This window comes from Athene noctua, chromosome 15 (assembly GCF_965140245.1).
Source record: "Athene noctua chromosome 15, bAthNoc1.hap1.1, whole genome shotgun sequence".
Classification (NCBI taxonomy): domain Eukaryota; kingdom Metazoa; phylum Chordata; class Aves; order Strigiformes; family Strigidae; genus Athene; species Athene noctua.
The window spans coordinates 3,985,533-3,996,505 of NC_134051.1; the positions used below are offsets into that span (position 1 = coordinate 3,985,533).

General features: G+C 53.7%; 1 protein-coding gene across 2 annotated transcripts; it reads left to right on the plus strand.

Annotated features, from left to right (window-relative positions):
• The first annotated feature begins 174 nt into the window (after positions 1 to 174).
• Positions 175 to 10,722, plus strand: HMOX2 (heme oxygenase 2). 2 transcript variants are annotated; one of them, XM_074918780.1, is made up of 6 exons: positions 175 to 289; positions 5,786 to 5,893; positions 7,369 to 7,486; positions 8,282 to 8,773; positions 9,727 to 9,847; positions 9,928 to 10,722. In XM_074918780.1, exons 2-6 carry the CDS (start codon positions 5,814 to 5,816, stop codon positions 10,053 to 10,055), a joined length of 939 nt encoding a protein of 312 aa, XP_074774881.1. In that variant the 5' UTR covers positions 175 to 289; positions 5,786 to 5,813; the 3' UTR covers positions 10,056 to 10,722. The 2 variants fall into 2 exon arrangements, with proteins under 2 accessions (XP_074774881.1, XP_074774882.1); XM_074918781.1 differs by having other exon boundaries at positions 9,931 to 10,722.
• Positions 10,723 to 10,973: the final 251 nt, after the last annotated feature.

The window sequence follows — 10,973 nt, forward strand, 5'->3', positions numbered from 1 at the left end:
TTCTCCCTCCCCTGCGCCCGGGCCCGGCGCCGCCTGCGCGTGCGCCGCCTCACGCGCCGGCCGCCCCCGGGGCGGGGCCTCGCGCGACGCTGGACGTCACGATTGGCTGACGGCGGGGGCGGGGGGTGAGCGCCTCCGTGACGTACGGGCCGCCTCTACCAATCAGCGGCGCCGCCGCGTGCCGTTCGTGGCTTCTGATTGGTCGCCTCTAACCCTCTCCGTCAATAAATACGGGGCGGCCGAGCCGGGCCTTTGTCTCGCGCCGCGGGGCAGAGGGCGGGCGGCGGCGGTGAGTGCGCGCGGCGCGTCTCCATGGCAGCGCGGCGGGGCCGGGGGCGGTGCGGGACCGGGACCGGGACCGCGCTGGGGGCGAGGGGCGGCCGGGACCGGCCTGAGGCCCTCGGGGCTTCCGCCCGCGCGGCTCCGCTCCGCCTGCCCCGGGCCCTCGCCGCTTCCCCGCCGGGGAAGGAGGCCAGGCTCCCCCGGCGCCGCCGCGGGGAGCAGCGGCCCCGGCCTCCCCGCTCGGGGGCAGGCGGGTCTGGTACACTGCGACGGGGAGACGCTCCGCCGGGAGATCCGTCTGGGCCGTCTCAGGGCCGTGTCCGTGCGCCTCTGCTCCCCGGAGCCTTGGGGGGGCCGGCCCGTGGCTCTGCCTCCTGCCCTTCCGGCCGGGCTGTCTGCCTTGCCCCGGGCCGGCTGCTGGCTGCGGCGCCGGTAAGGCGCATCGAAGGTCGTGGAAGGATGGTCCTCGACGCCTCAAGCTGTTCGGGATCCGCAGCGCCCGTCTGCGAGCTGTGTGCTCGTGACTAGCTGAGGTCTGGCGGCGCGCCGGGCCAGCAATTGTCAGGCCTCCCTAATCTCTTCCTTCTGCTCCCGTGGGCCAACGTCTGCACAGCAGCTGAGGAAGCGTGCCAGAAGTTGCCTCACGTCCCTGCAGTGATTCCTGTGCGCAGCTTCTTGCGAAGGATGCGCCAGTCTTTCGGGACCCAAGTCCTGCGCTGGGTTCTCCCAGTGATGCGGGGGGCACCTGGCTCTTCTTGACCTAGCCGAGCTCAATGAAGAGCTTGGAGGAGGAAGGCATCTCAGGCCTCTTATTGTCCCTGCTTTTCCATTGTCGGGTGAAACAGATGTCTTATTCAGGCCTCACAGTGCCTAGCGCTTGTACACAGCGCTGCATTACATACATCACCCGTAAGTGCCTGTCACTGGCCCTGCATGGGGTGTCCAGGCACAGCTGACTGTGTGCTGCGACAGGCAAGGCAAGCACAGGCTCTCCCCAGAGCAAAGGCTTTTTGATGTATTCATGTGTGTCTGTCACACTGCGCTCTTCCTTCCCTCAGATCTAGCCCTGATTGACTTGCCCCCTGTGCTCTTCTCCTGGCTGATGTGAGGAAACAGATTCCTGATGCACAGCCTGATGCAAGGGCTGCTCACCAAAGCGCAGAACTGGGCAAGATCTGTGAACTCACCAGGAGTTTCCCTCCTCGGTCAATTTGTTGAGGTGCTGGACTGCAGCTGTGGGGGACAGAAGTAGCATTTGCATGGGCACTGCTAGATTAGTCTTGAGTTACTGCCTAAATTTAGGCTGTGTCCAGGTGAAATCTTAAACCTACCTGAGATCAGGTAATGTAGTAACTTACTCTTGGAGGTTCCATTTCCAGCAGCAGCCGGTGCCAAATACCTCCACAGAGGGAGGAGGAGAGACGTGAAGCTCTCCTGATGCAATTGCCAGGTTACTTCTATGATGATTCCTTAAGCTGCTAGGCCTGGGGTTCTGGAGTTTGTCCTTGCTGCAGTGGTACTTAGGGAGGTCCAGCCACGCTCTGCTGATTGTTAAAGCAAGGGTGTAAGTTCTGCGTTGGGAAATACATTGAAGTTGCATGCTAGTTGAACAGCAAACATGAACTCTGTACTGCCTGGGTGTTTGTGAATGATTGGACTTCTCCCAGGGGTGGTCAAGCAAAGCCAGGACTTCCAGTCCTGCTTCCCTGCAGCAACAGTGTCTACTTCCTTCAAAAGTCATGGGATTATTGGGATTGAGTGGCTTCCTACCCTGGAAAGAATGGCTGTGCATCTTGCGTGTGAAGTTTGCTGCACAAATGTGTGTAGGGGCGAATTAATTGCTGGCTAGATGAGATAGGGATGTTTTCTCAGAGGGTTTGAACACTGTTATTGGGAAAGAAATGTTTGTAGTGCTGAGGTGTTCTGTACCAAACCTTTCCTCCACTCTCCAGCCCTGCTATCCCAACTCCTGTAGCTCTTGGATTCCTCCCAAGCAGGCTGCTGTCAGGGCACTGGGAAGGTATTTGTTTACCCTGAACATCAGCCAGGGTCTCGATGAGCAGAGCTCCTCATAGCAAATGAAATGAGGTTTCAGCCTCTGGAGTGGAGGTAGGCAGCTGCTGGAACCTCCCTCTTGGTGTGTAGGACACTGCCTCTTTCAGAGGAGCAGAATGCGCTGAGAGACCAGGGCTGTGACCAGTGACTATGTTTGGGCTTTCTGCTGCCAGTTTTTGAATAAAAGCAATGATGTGTGGTGATAAGAGAGATACTATGATTTTGATTTCGCTTTCTCCCAGTTCTCATGCAGTACCCTAATGGTGAAAAGGACAGGGGTTTGATTTGTGCTGACTTGTCTCTTGAATTCATGGCTCATCAGGCAGGTGTCTATATCCAAGATGGTATTGGGAAAAATCTAAACGTCCGTATTTTCCTGTATGTGTACTGTCCTCACCTTGGGCTAAAGGGACTGGTGGTGTCACTGCCCTGCGTATTGCTGTAGAGATGAACATGTCAGACTGAGCCTCTACAAGAAAAACCATGGGAGATACAAGTCCAAGAGTGCACCAAAGTCCTTAAATGACTTTGTGCGTGCTAACCCCTTCTTCCAACAGCAGACGCTGCCACTGGAACAACTATCCACCATTCTGATCGGTTGTGCTTCTGTAAAGCTCGTAAGAACTTTGGGTAAAGGCCTCTGGGAGCATCTGGTGGGGTCTCAAAGTTCAGTGTTGGTGAGCGCTGCTGAGCACGAGTGTGCTGCAAGGCGTGGGTCTGGAGGCGCTCCTCAGTAAGTTAACAGATGTGTCTTGTACGGTGATGGTCTCGGGAGCCGTGTCATGTATGTCTGGCTGTTGGAGCCTTCAGCCGTTGCTGCTAACTACTAGTTCCTGAGGCTTGATCTGGTGTGTTCCTTTGGATTGCATTTAACCTTCAGGCCTCTTCCAGGGGATGGGCGGTGCTGAACTGCTCTTTGTCACTCTGCTTTCACCTCCTGCTTTGTACTGTTGGCTCTTGCAGGCCTGGCAGCATGCAGAGGCAGCACACCCTACCTCCAGGACTCTGGCTTTATGAAGTATAAGATAAATTTGAACCAGTTCATCTACTTTAATTTTGGAATCTGCATTTCTTGAGAAGTGCCTGGCCTGAAGTAGGCTGAGCTGGAAGCCAGGGTGTCATCACAACTTTGTGCATCTGTACTGGCAGGAGGCTGGCTGTGCTGTGAGGCAAGCAGACTGTCCCCCCCTGTGCCCGTGACAGGCTCCTGGCTGAGCCCAAGCAGGTTATTTGCCTCTTTGCTTTAGTTTCCCTTCACCATGGTGGGCATTTCCCGATGTTTGAAACTGAAGCTGTGTGATGACTGAAGGTAGGTCCCATTTGCTGACCCAGTGTTGTTCTAGTGTGTGATCAAATAGACAATACAGCACGTGAACCTGGTTTTCTCAAATATCTGAGCCCTTGTGCTGATTTGCTTTCTGCCCCATCTGCATCATCCTGCCCTATCTTTCTCTACCCGAGGGGCAGGGAGGCTGCGCTGTGCCCTGTCCAGCGGGGCAGGGCAATGGGGTGTAGGGCTGTCACCCTACATGACTTGTGCTGCTGCACTGGCCTGCCTGGCATCATGAAGTCATGTGTTTTGGTCAGTCCTCTCCTTGCAGAAGGCTCTGTCCCGGTGAGGCCAAGGGCTGTGTGAGCACAAGGGGAAACCATCACTCTGGTGATGTGTCCTCCCGGCTGAGTGCTGCACCCAGGGATGGGTGCTCAGACCCAGCTCCTGGCTGAGTTCTGCGCGGGAGTGTGGAGGGTAGCGAGAGTGGCTGTAGAACAGGGCTTAGGGACTCGGGGGTGAGGAACCGGAGGGCAGTTAGTGCTTCTTGTGAGCTGGGCGCCAGCGGCTGATGTGCTGGTGCTGGCCCTGAGCTTGGCGAGTTGGCAGCGGCTTGTCAGCCCCAGCCGTGCGCTGAGCCTGCGGTGCAGCCCCCGAGGGGGACTGAACTGAAGTGGGAGAGCATGAGAGAGGGCACAGCGAGTGCTTTCCGAAGAGCCAGCCACAGCTTAGTTCCTTGCTCCTCTGGCAAGGCTGCCTGTAAGGTGGTGGTGCTGCTCTGCACAAAGCTGATTACAGGTCCATTTTATAAACGAAGTGGCTGGATTTCTGACCTAACAGGGGGGTTTGGCTGACGTAAGCCAGGTGTCTTGCTCCTGCTTCTGGGTATGCCTCATGCATCCTGCTACTTCCAAGGAGATTTTTTTCCTTTTGCTAAAGGAGAGATCCCAGTTACTTCTGGGGTTTGAAGTAAACCCTGCTAAGCAGAGCAGTGAGATCTGCCCTGTTTTGGAAGTTCCCCTTCATATATTCTGTTGCAGGGAAGGCTTTAGTTTCCCCTGTGTGCTGCCTGACTTCAGAGCTTAGCTGGCCTAATTTACCACTGCTTCCTTCCAGGGGAGGCTCTGTACTGCTGTGGAAACGAAGTAGGTTGTTGTCCTGGTTTTGGCTGGCATAGAGTTAATTTTCTTCCTGGTAGCTGATACAGTGCTGTGTTTTGGATTTAGTGTGAGCGCAGTGTTGATAACACACTAATGTTTTAGTTGTTGCTAAGTAGCGCTTATCCTAAGTTAAGGATTTTTCAGTTTCCCTTGCTCTGCCAGCGAGCAGGTGCACAAGAAGCTGTGAGGGAGCATGGCCAGGAGAGCTGGCCTGAACTAGCCAAAGGGCTATTCCATACCATAGGAGTCATGCCCAGTATATAAACTGGGGGAGCTGGCCAGAAGGGGCAGATTGCTGCTGGGGTATCAGTCAGCAGTTGGTGATCAATTGCGTTGTGCATCCCTTGTCTTTTCTTGGGCTTTATTTCTCTTTTTTTTTTTTGATACATTCCTTTTCATTATTATTATTATATTTTAGTTGTTTTTTTTTTTGTTATTAAACGGATTCTTAACCTGTGGTTTTTGGTTCTTTTTTGATTCTCCCCATCCCTCTGAGGGCAGGGAAGGAGTGAGCAAGTGGCTGTGTGGTGCTTGGTTGTTGCCTGGGGTTAAACCACACCACTTGCTCTTTCTCTTGACTGAAGGAGAGGTGCTTCCCTTTCCAGTGACTCTGCTCAGAGTCTAACACTGGATGCGATACTTGGTAGCACCAGTGGAAAGCAGATTGCTCACCATTTCAGTGCAGATGGCTAACGTGGAAGTCTCTGATCATCTTCAGCCAGGAGCCATCCTGAAGTGGGAAACCTAATGCAGGCTGCTCACTGTGTTGGAGGTCTCAGGTTAATATTCTGTGAACTGGATGTTAGTGTTGAGGTTCAGCTCAGGTACCTGAACTGAACAACTGAGACTGCTTCCTTCAAAGTGCCTGGTGTGCAGTGGAAATGGCCAGTGGCTGCCCATCGCTGCCCTGCGGGGTGGAGCAGCTCAGAGGCCCCTTGCTAGGCTGCTCAGCAGTTCATACCCATCCTGTTGTGAAGGCAGCTTCGCTCTAAAACCCCTCTCTAATTTTGCTTTTCAGATTGTCTGCTCTCCAGCACTGACCAGCAATGCCATCTGCTATGGAGGGCTCAGAAGGGGGAGAAGGGGAAATCTTGAGCTATGAGGAAACAGAAGATGACAATGTCAGGTGAGTCTTATCTCACAACATGGCACAGACACAATCTTGAACAAGGCAGGAGACCTTCCAGGTACAGGAGTGATTGTTCTCATATGAAAAGGAGTGAGGGTGATTAATCAAATGTATGTGCAGTAAAAACTGTTTAATCAGACTTTACTGCATGGGATAGGAAGGAGCAATGTGGCTAAGGCTGACAACAAGCAGTTATTTATTTTTTTTTTTTAGTCTCTGCTATCACACTTGCATTTCAGAAATGCTTTGATCATTTGGTAGTTGTGTTTGTGCCTTCCTAGCCAAGGTGAGGCAAGGAGAGCCAGTTCTTCATGGCTTATTGGGCAGTCTTATGTGATAGCAGCTTCTTGTTTTGAAAGATGACTCTAGAGGTGAACTCTGCTCCAGTGAGCTGCTGCTTTTGCCTTTGCAGAATACCCATTGGTCTAGGCAAGAATATTTTCTTGGAAGTTAGTTTGAAAAAAACATTCACATACAAACTCTAAAAGCCAAGACTTCAGAAAATGGGAAGGCAGAATAGGGTGCTTCCCACAATACCTAGATAGGCTGGTTGACTTCTTTCTGACTTGATGGACTCAGTTTCATGAGAAATTAATGCTACATGACTCTCTGGCACATGCAGGCCTTGTCTAACCTGTTGGCTGCAGTGTTCAGCCACTCAGTGGGACTGGATTTTTCAAAGTCTGTCTCTCTTACAGCTAACATGAACATTCTGTCTGTAGCAAACCAGTCACACAAACTGTAAGGTGTGCTTTGGCATAATTTTGAGTGAGTGTAGTTGTTGACAACTGTACTAAAGGTAGGTGCAGTGGCTGTAACATAAAATCATAGATTCTTTTTTTTTTTAGAAAGACAACTAGTGAAAACCTGCAAAAACAGTGTAATTCAGGATAAATAAACTTTTTCAGGGTGTGCTTGCTCTGTTTTGCTGTTCAGCTTGCATCTCCAATAGTTGATACTCAAGTTGGAAAAGCTAGGCTCCTGCCTGTGTGTGCATCTGCTCTCACCTGAGCCTTACTCCTCCTACACAGTGACCACGGAGGATGTGCCTGAGGCTCCTGTGCCCTTTAGCCTGCTCTCATAGTTGCCCTTTATATGCTCAAGGCCTCCTTTTGTGATATTATCGGGGCTCACATGGATGAGAAGCAAAAGTCATGGTGCAGGGATCGGAGGATCCTTGGCAATTGCTTCAACATCCTGGCTCTGAGCCCCAGGGAAGCCCCAGCTCTCCCAGAATGGCCACTCTGGTTGGCCCACAGGCACCTGCATTGGTGGAAGGAGCCTCTGGCTGCTGCCACCCTGCTGCTTCCTCCTGGTGGTGCCAGTTCCAGCCTGTGGGATCCCACCTTGTACCTTCTCCAAACTGGGCCTGAGGTGGAAGAGGGTGGGGGGATCCCTCCAAACACTGCAGGGACAGACTCGTTACTGTGTGTGGAAGTGGGGTGAAAGGATCTCTCCCTGTTTGCCTGCAGCCCCACCGACCTTTCAGAGCTGCTGAAGGAGGGGACTAAGGAATCCCATGACCGTGCAGAGAACACTCAGTTTGTCAAAGAGTTCCTGAAAGGACGGATCAAGAAGGAGCTCTTCAAGGTGAGTGCTGCCCTGCTCCTGTGGCAGAGAAGCTCTTTGAAATACCCAGTGACTGATGCAGACTGAAGCAGAGCCCCATGGCTCTGTGTGTAGGGGATGGGGGAAATCTGGACTGAAGAGTCAAAACTGCAGGAGGGCACTTGCCTGGGACTCCTGCTTGATGTGTCCTACAGCTGGACTCGGGGGCGAGGAGTGTGCTGGCCCAGCACAGATTTGCTTAGGTGGGCTTCTGGCCACGCATCTGCTGGCCACTCTAGGCACGTGCAGCTGCATCACAGATACTGGGGGCATAAACTGTTTAGGAGTGAAGTCCTGGTGGGATTACAGCACTTATTCCATCTTCTGGAGACTAGGCTGTTTTCCACAGACTTCAGGTTGGATTCCTTTCCCTTCAGTTTTGGGCCTGAGCAGAACTGTTGGATCCTGCAGGTCTTGGCAGCATATCCAGTAGTCTCCTATAGCACAAGGCTGTTGGTGCTAGTTGTACCTTTGGGATGAAGTCAGTCCCCATGCCTTGCTCTCAAGGTGACAGGAGACCCAGAGCACCCAGCTGGCAGCATGAGACTTAACTCTTCATTTGTGCTCTGTAGGAAATGTCATTATGGACGTAGGTAGAGAAGAGCCTCTGATCCTTCAAGTGATATGTGGCTGGTCTGGGCTCTCCAGGCTGGTTTGTGTCACACCTGGGGGTTTCCTCCTCGCTGACCCCAACTCCATGCAGGGGGGACCTAGTCACAAGGTGTGATGTGCTGATCTAGTGAATGGCTTCTCACATCGGCTGTGCTTTGTCCGTAGCGGGCCACTGTGGCACTTTACTTCACATACTCAGCTCTGGAAGAGGAAATGGATCGCAACAAGGACAACCCAGTCTTTGCTCCACTGTATTTCCCCCTGGAGCTTCACCGGAGAGAAGCGTTGGTCAAAGACCTGAAATATTTCTATGGAGAAGGCTGGAAAGAGAAGATCCAGTGTTCAGAGGCGACTCAGCACTATGTGGACAGAATCCATCATGTGGGACAGCACGAGCCAGAGCTGCTAGTGGCTCACGCTTACACACGCTACATGGGGGACCTCTCAGGTGGCCAAGTGCTGAAGAAGGTAGCCCAGAGGGCCCTGAAGTTGCCCAGTACTGAGGAAGGGATCCAGTTCTATGTGTTTGACAATGTTTCCAATGCGCAGCAGTTCAAGCAGCTCTACAGAGCGAGGATGAATGCTCTGGATTTGGACAAGAACACCAAGGAACGGATCGTGGAAGAGGCCAACCGAGCCTTCAGATTTAACATGCAGGTACTGAACTCCTTGAGCCCCTGTATGTGTAGGTGCTGCTGCCTTTGGGTCTGGACCACCTCTTAGGCCTGCGTTAATTCAGTCTGACTGCTCATCCAGGCAGTGGTTTGGGTCAGAGACCACCTGAGCCTTTCCTCCTTGGGGTGGTGGGATTCTGGGTGGAATGGTTCTTCCACTAGTTTCCTCCCATACTCCACTGCCACAGCTGAGCCTTTGATTAGGGCAAAATTAAGCTCCCTTCACTACAAGATTCCCATGAGCTGTGTGGCTCTGAAGCAGTGGGTGGAACAGAGCTCTTGCTCTGGGACAGCCTCAAACAGTTTGAACATATTACATCGATCTGGTGGTGCCCCTCTCCTGTCTGACATGTTGCCCAGTGGCTGCAAATGTCTGTAGCCTCTTGTTCCTTCCCATAGTATTTGTCTTTCATAAAACCTGTCTGAGCTGCCACTTGCCTCAGGGGAATGAACACAGTTTTAGGTGCTGGATGGAAGCTTTAATCTGCCTGTAGCAGGTCGTTGTGGTTTAGTCTGGCCAGAAATGTGGTGGGATGTGTTGGCTCCTTTGTCAGGCTCCCTTAGGGAAACCTCTGGCAGTGGGGCTGGAGGGGCTGCCTGCCCATGAGCGGTGATCCCCACGGAGGGGCTGCAGCAGGGAGGGGAGCGCGTGGCCTCGCTCTACCCGCCACAGGCCAGGAGCTGCTGTGTCTGTCTCCCTCCTGGGGCTGCCTTGATGCTCCTGGAACAGGCTGTGCCTTCTCAGAGCCACAGCAGGGGCCGGTGTCACATGCAGGCAGACCTGCCAGGTGCTGCGCAATGAGCAGCACGTGGTGTCTCTGGGGAGAAGGAGGGAGGCAGCAGCAGCTCTTGCCTGTTCTCCAGGTCTATTCCAGAGGTCTGGATGAAACCGGCCTGGCTCTGCCCACTTCACATAATGGCTGTGACTCCTTGCAGGTGTTTGATGAACTGGACGAGATTGGCAGGTCACTGACAGAAGAAGCCCAAGACGGAGGCTTGCCAGTCCATGATGGGAAAGGAGACCTGCGCAAATGCCCTTACTATGCAGACAAACTAGGTAGGTCGTGGGCAACAGCAGAGCTGCCACACGCGTGCGGCGTGAGACTCGCAGCACTAACAGTGCTTTCTGTGTTCTAGCAGGCGAGGCAGGAGCCGGCTGCCCCTGTCACGCTGCCGTGGCCCTGGCAAAGCAGCCGCTGGTGCAGCTGATCCTGGCGGCCTGCGTGGCGGTGGCCGCAGGGGCTGCTGCCTGGTACAGCATGTGATGGGGAGAGCGGCGCGTGGCTCCCGGCCGCGGCAAGGGCAGAGGCGCGCGCCCCGACCTTTCTCAAGCTGTTTCCTTGGTGGTGGCGGCGAGTTGACTGCAGGGTGGAAGTAAGAAAATAAACAGGAATCCTGCAGGATTGTCAAAGACTCTTTGCACACCAATAATGCAAGCACTGTAATATAAAGCCTTTAGCTGACTAGTGTACAGACTGAGCCGGTGCGAGGGGGTGAGGATTCTGCTTCAGCACTGCCCTGCCCAGGCTGGGGCAGCTTTTGAGGTGAGGGATGTCTTTGTCCTGTACTGGCAAAGGCCTCACGTGCTTGGCTTTTCATCCCCTTCCTGGGAGCAGTCGCTGGAGGGAGTTTCCTGCCCTGGCTGCAACATGAGAATGTGTCTTCAGCCTTTTTAATGAAGAGCAGTTTCCTACCCCAGAAGCTGACGTTTTGGTCGTGCTGTGGTGGCTGTGCTGTGGGTCTTCAGCTCCTGCTTGGGGCAGTGTCCCCGGACGAGTCTCACTGGTGCTGGAGGAAACGCCCTGGGGGTGGGGACAGGACCAGGCATGGGGGTGGGAGTATGAGGGTGACAAATGTGTATTGTGTAACATTGGGTGTTGGATTTTTTTCTTTTCTGAAGCCTTGACTGGAATAAAAAGTTGCAATTCTGTAGCTGGGCAAGACAGAAACACATCATTGGGAGAATGAGTGAACTGTGCTGTGAGGTGTAGGGCTGTGTGGGGGACATTAAAGGCTGAGGAGGACCCAGGGGGGTACAGACTCCCACGCTGTTGCTTTCTGACTCTGAGACACTCCTGCCTTTTTCCTCTCTGCCCCAGCTCCTGCTGGGAGGGGACCCACCCTCCCCTGCTGGCCTGGGGTGAGGGGGTGTCTGCTCTGCTGGGGCAATGCTTCCCCTGAGG

Coding starts and splice junctions, on each gene's coding strand:
- HMOX2 (XM_074918780.1), top strand. CDS start 5,814: ATGCCATCTGCTATGGAGGGCTCAGAAGGGGGAGAAGGGGAAATCTTG. Junction 8,774..9,726: donor CCTTCAGATTTAACATGCAG/GTACTGAACTCC, acceptor GACTCCTTGCAG/GTGTTTGATGAACTGGACGA. Junction 9,848..9,927: donor TTACTATGCAGACAAACTAG/GTAGGTCGTGGG, acceptor TCTGTGTTCTAG/CAGGCGAGGCAGGAGCCGGC.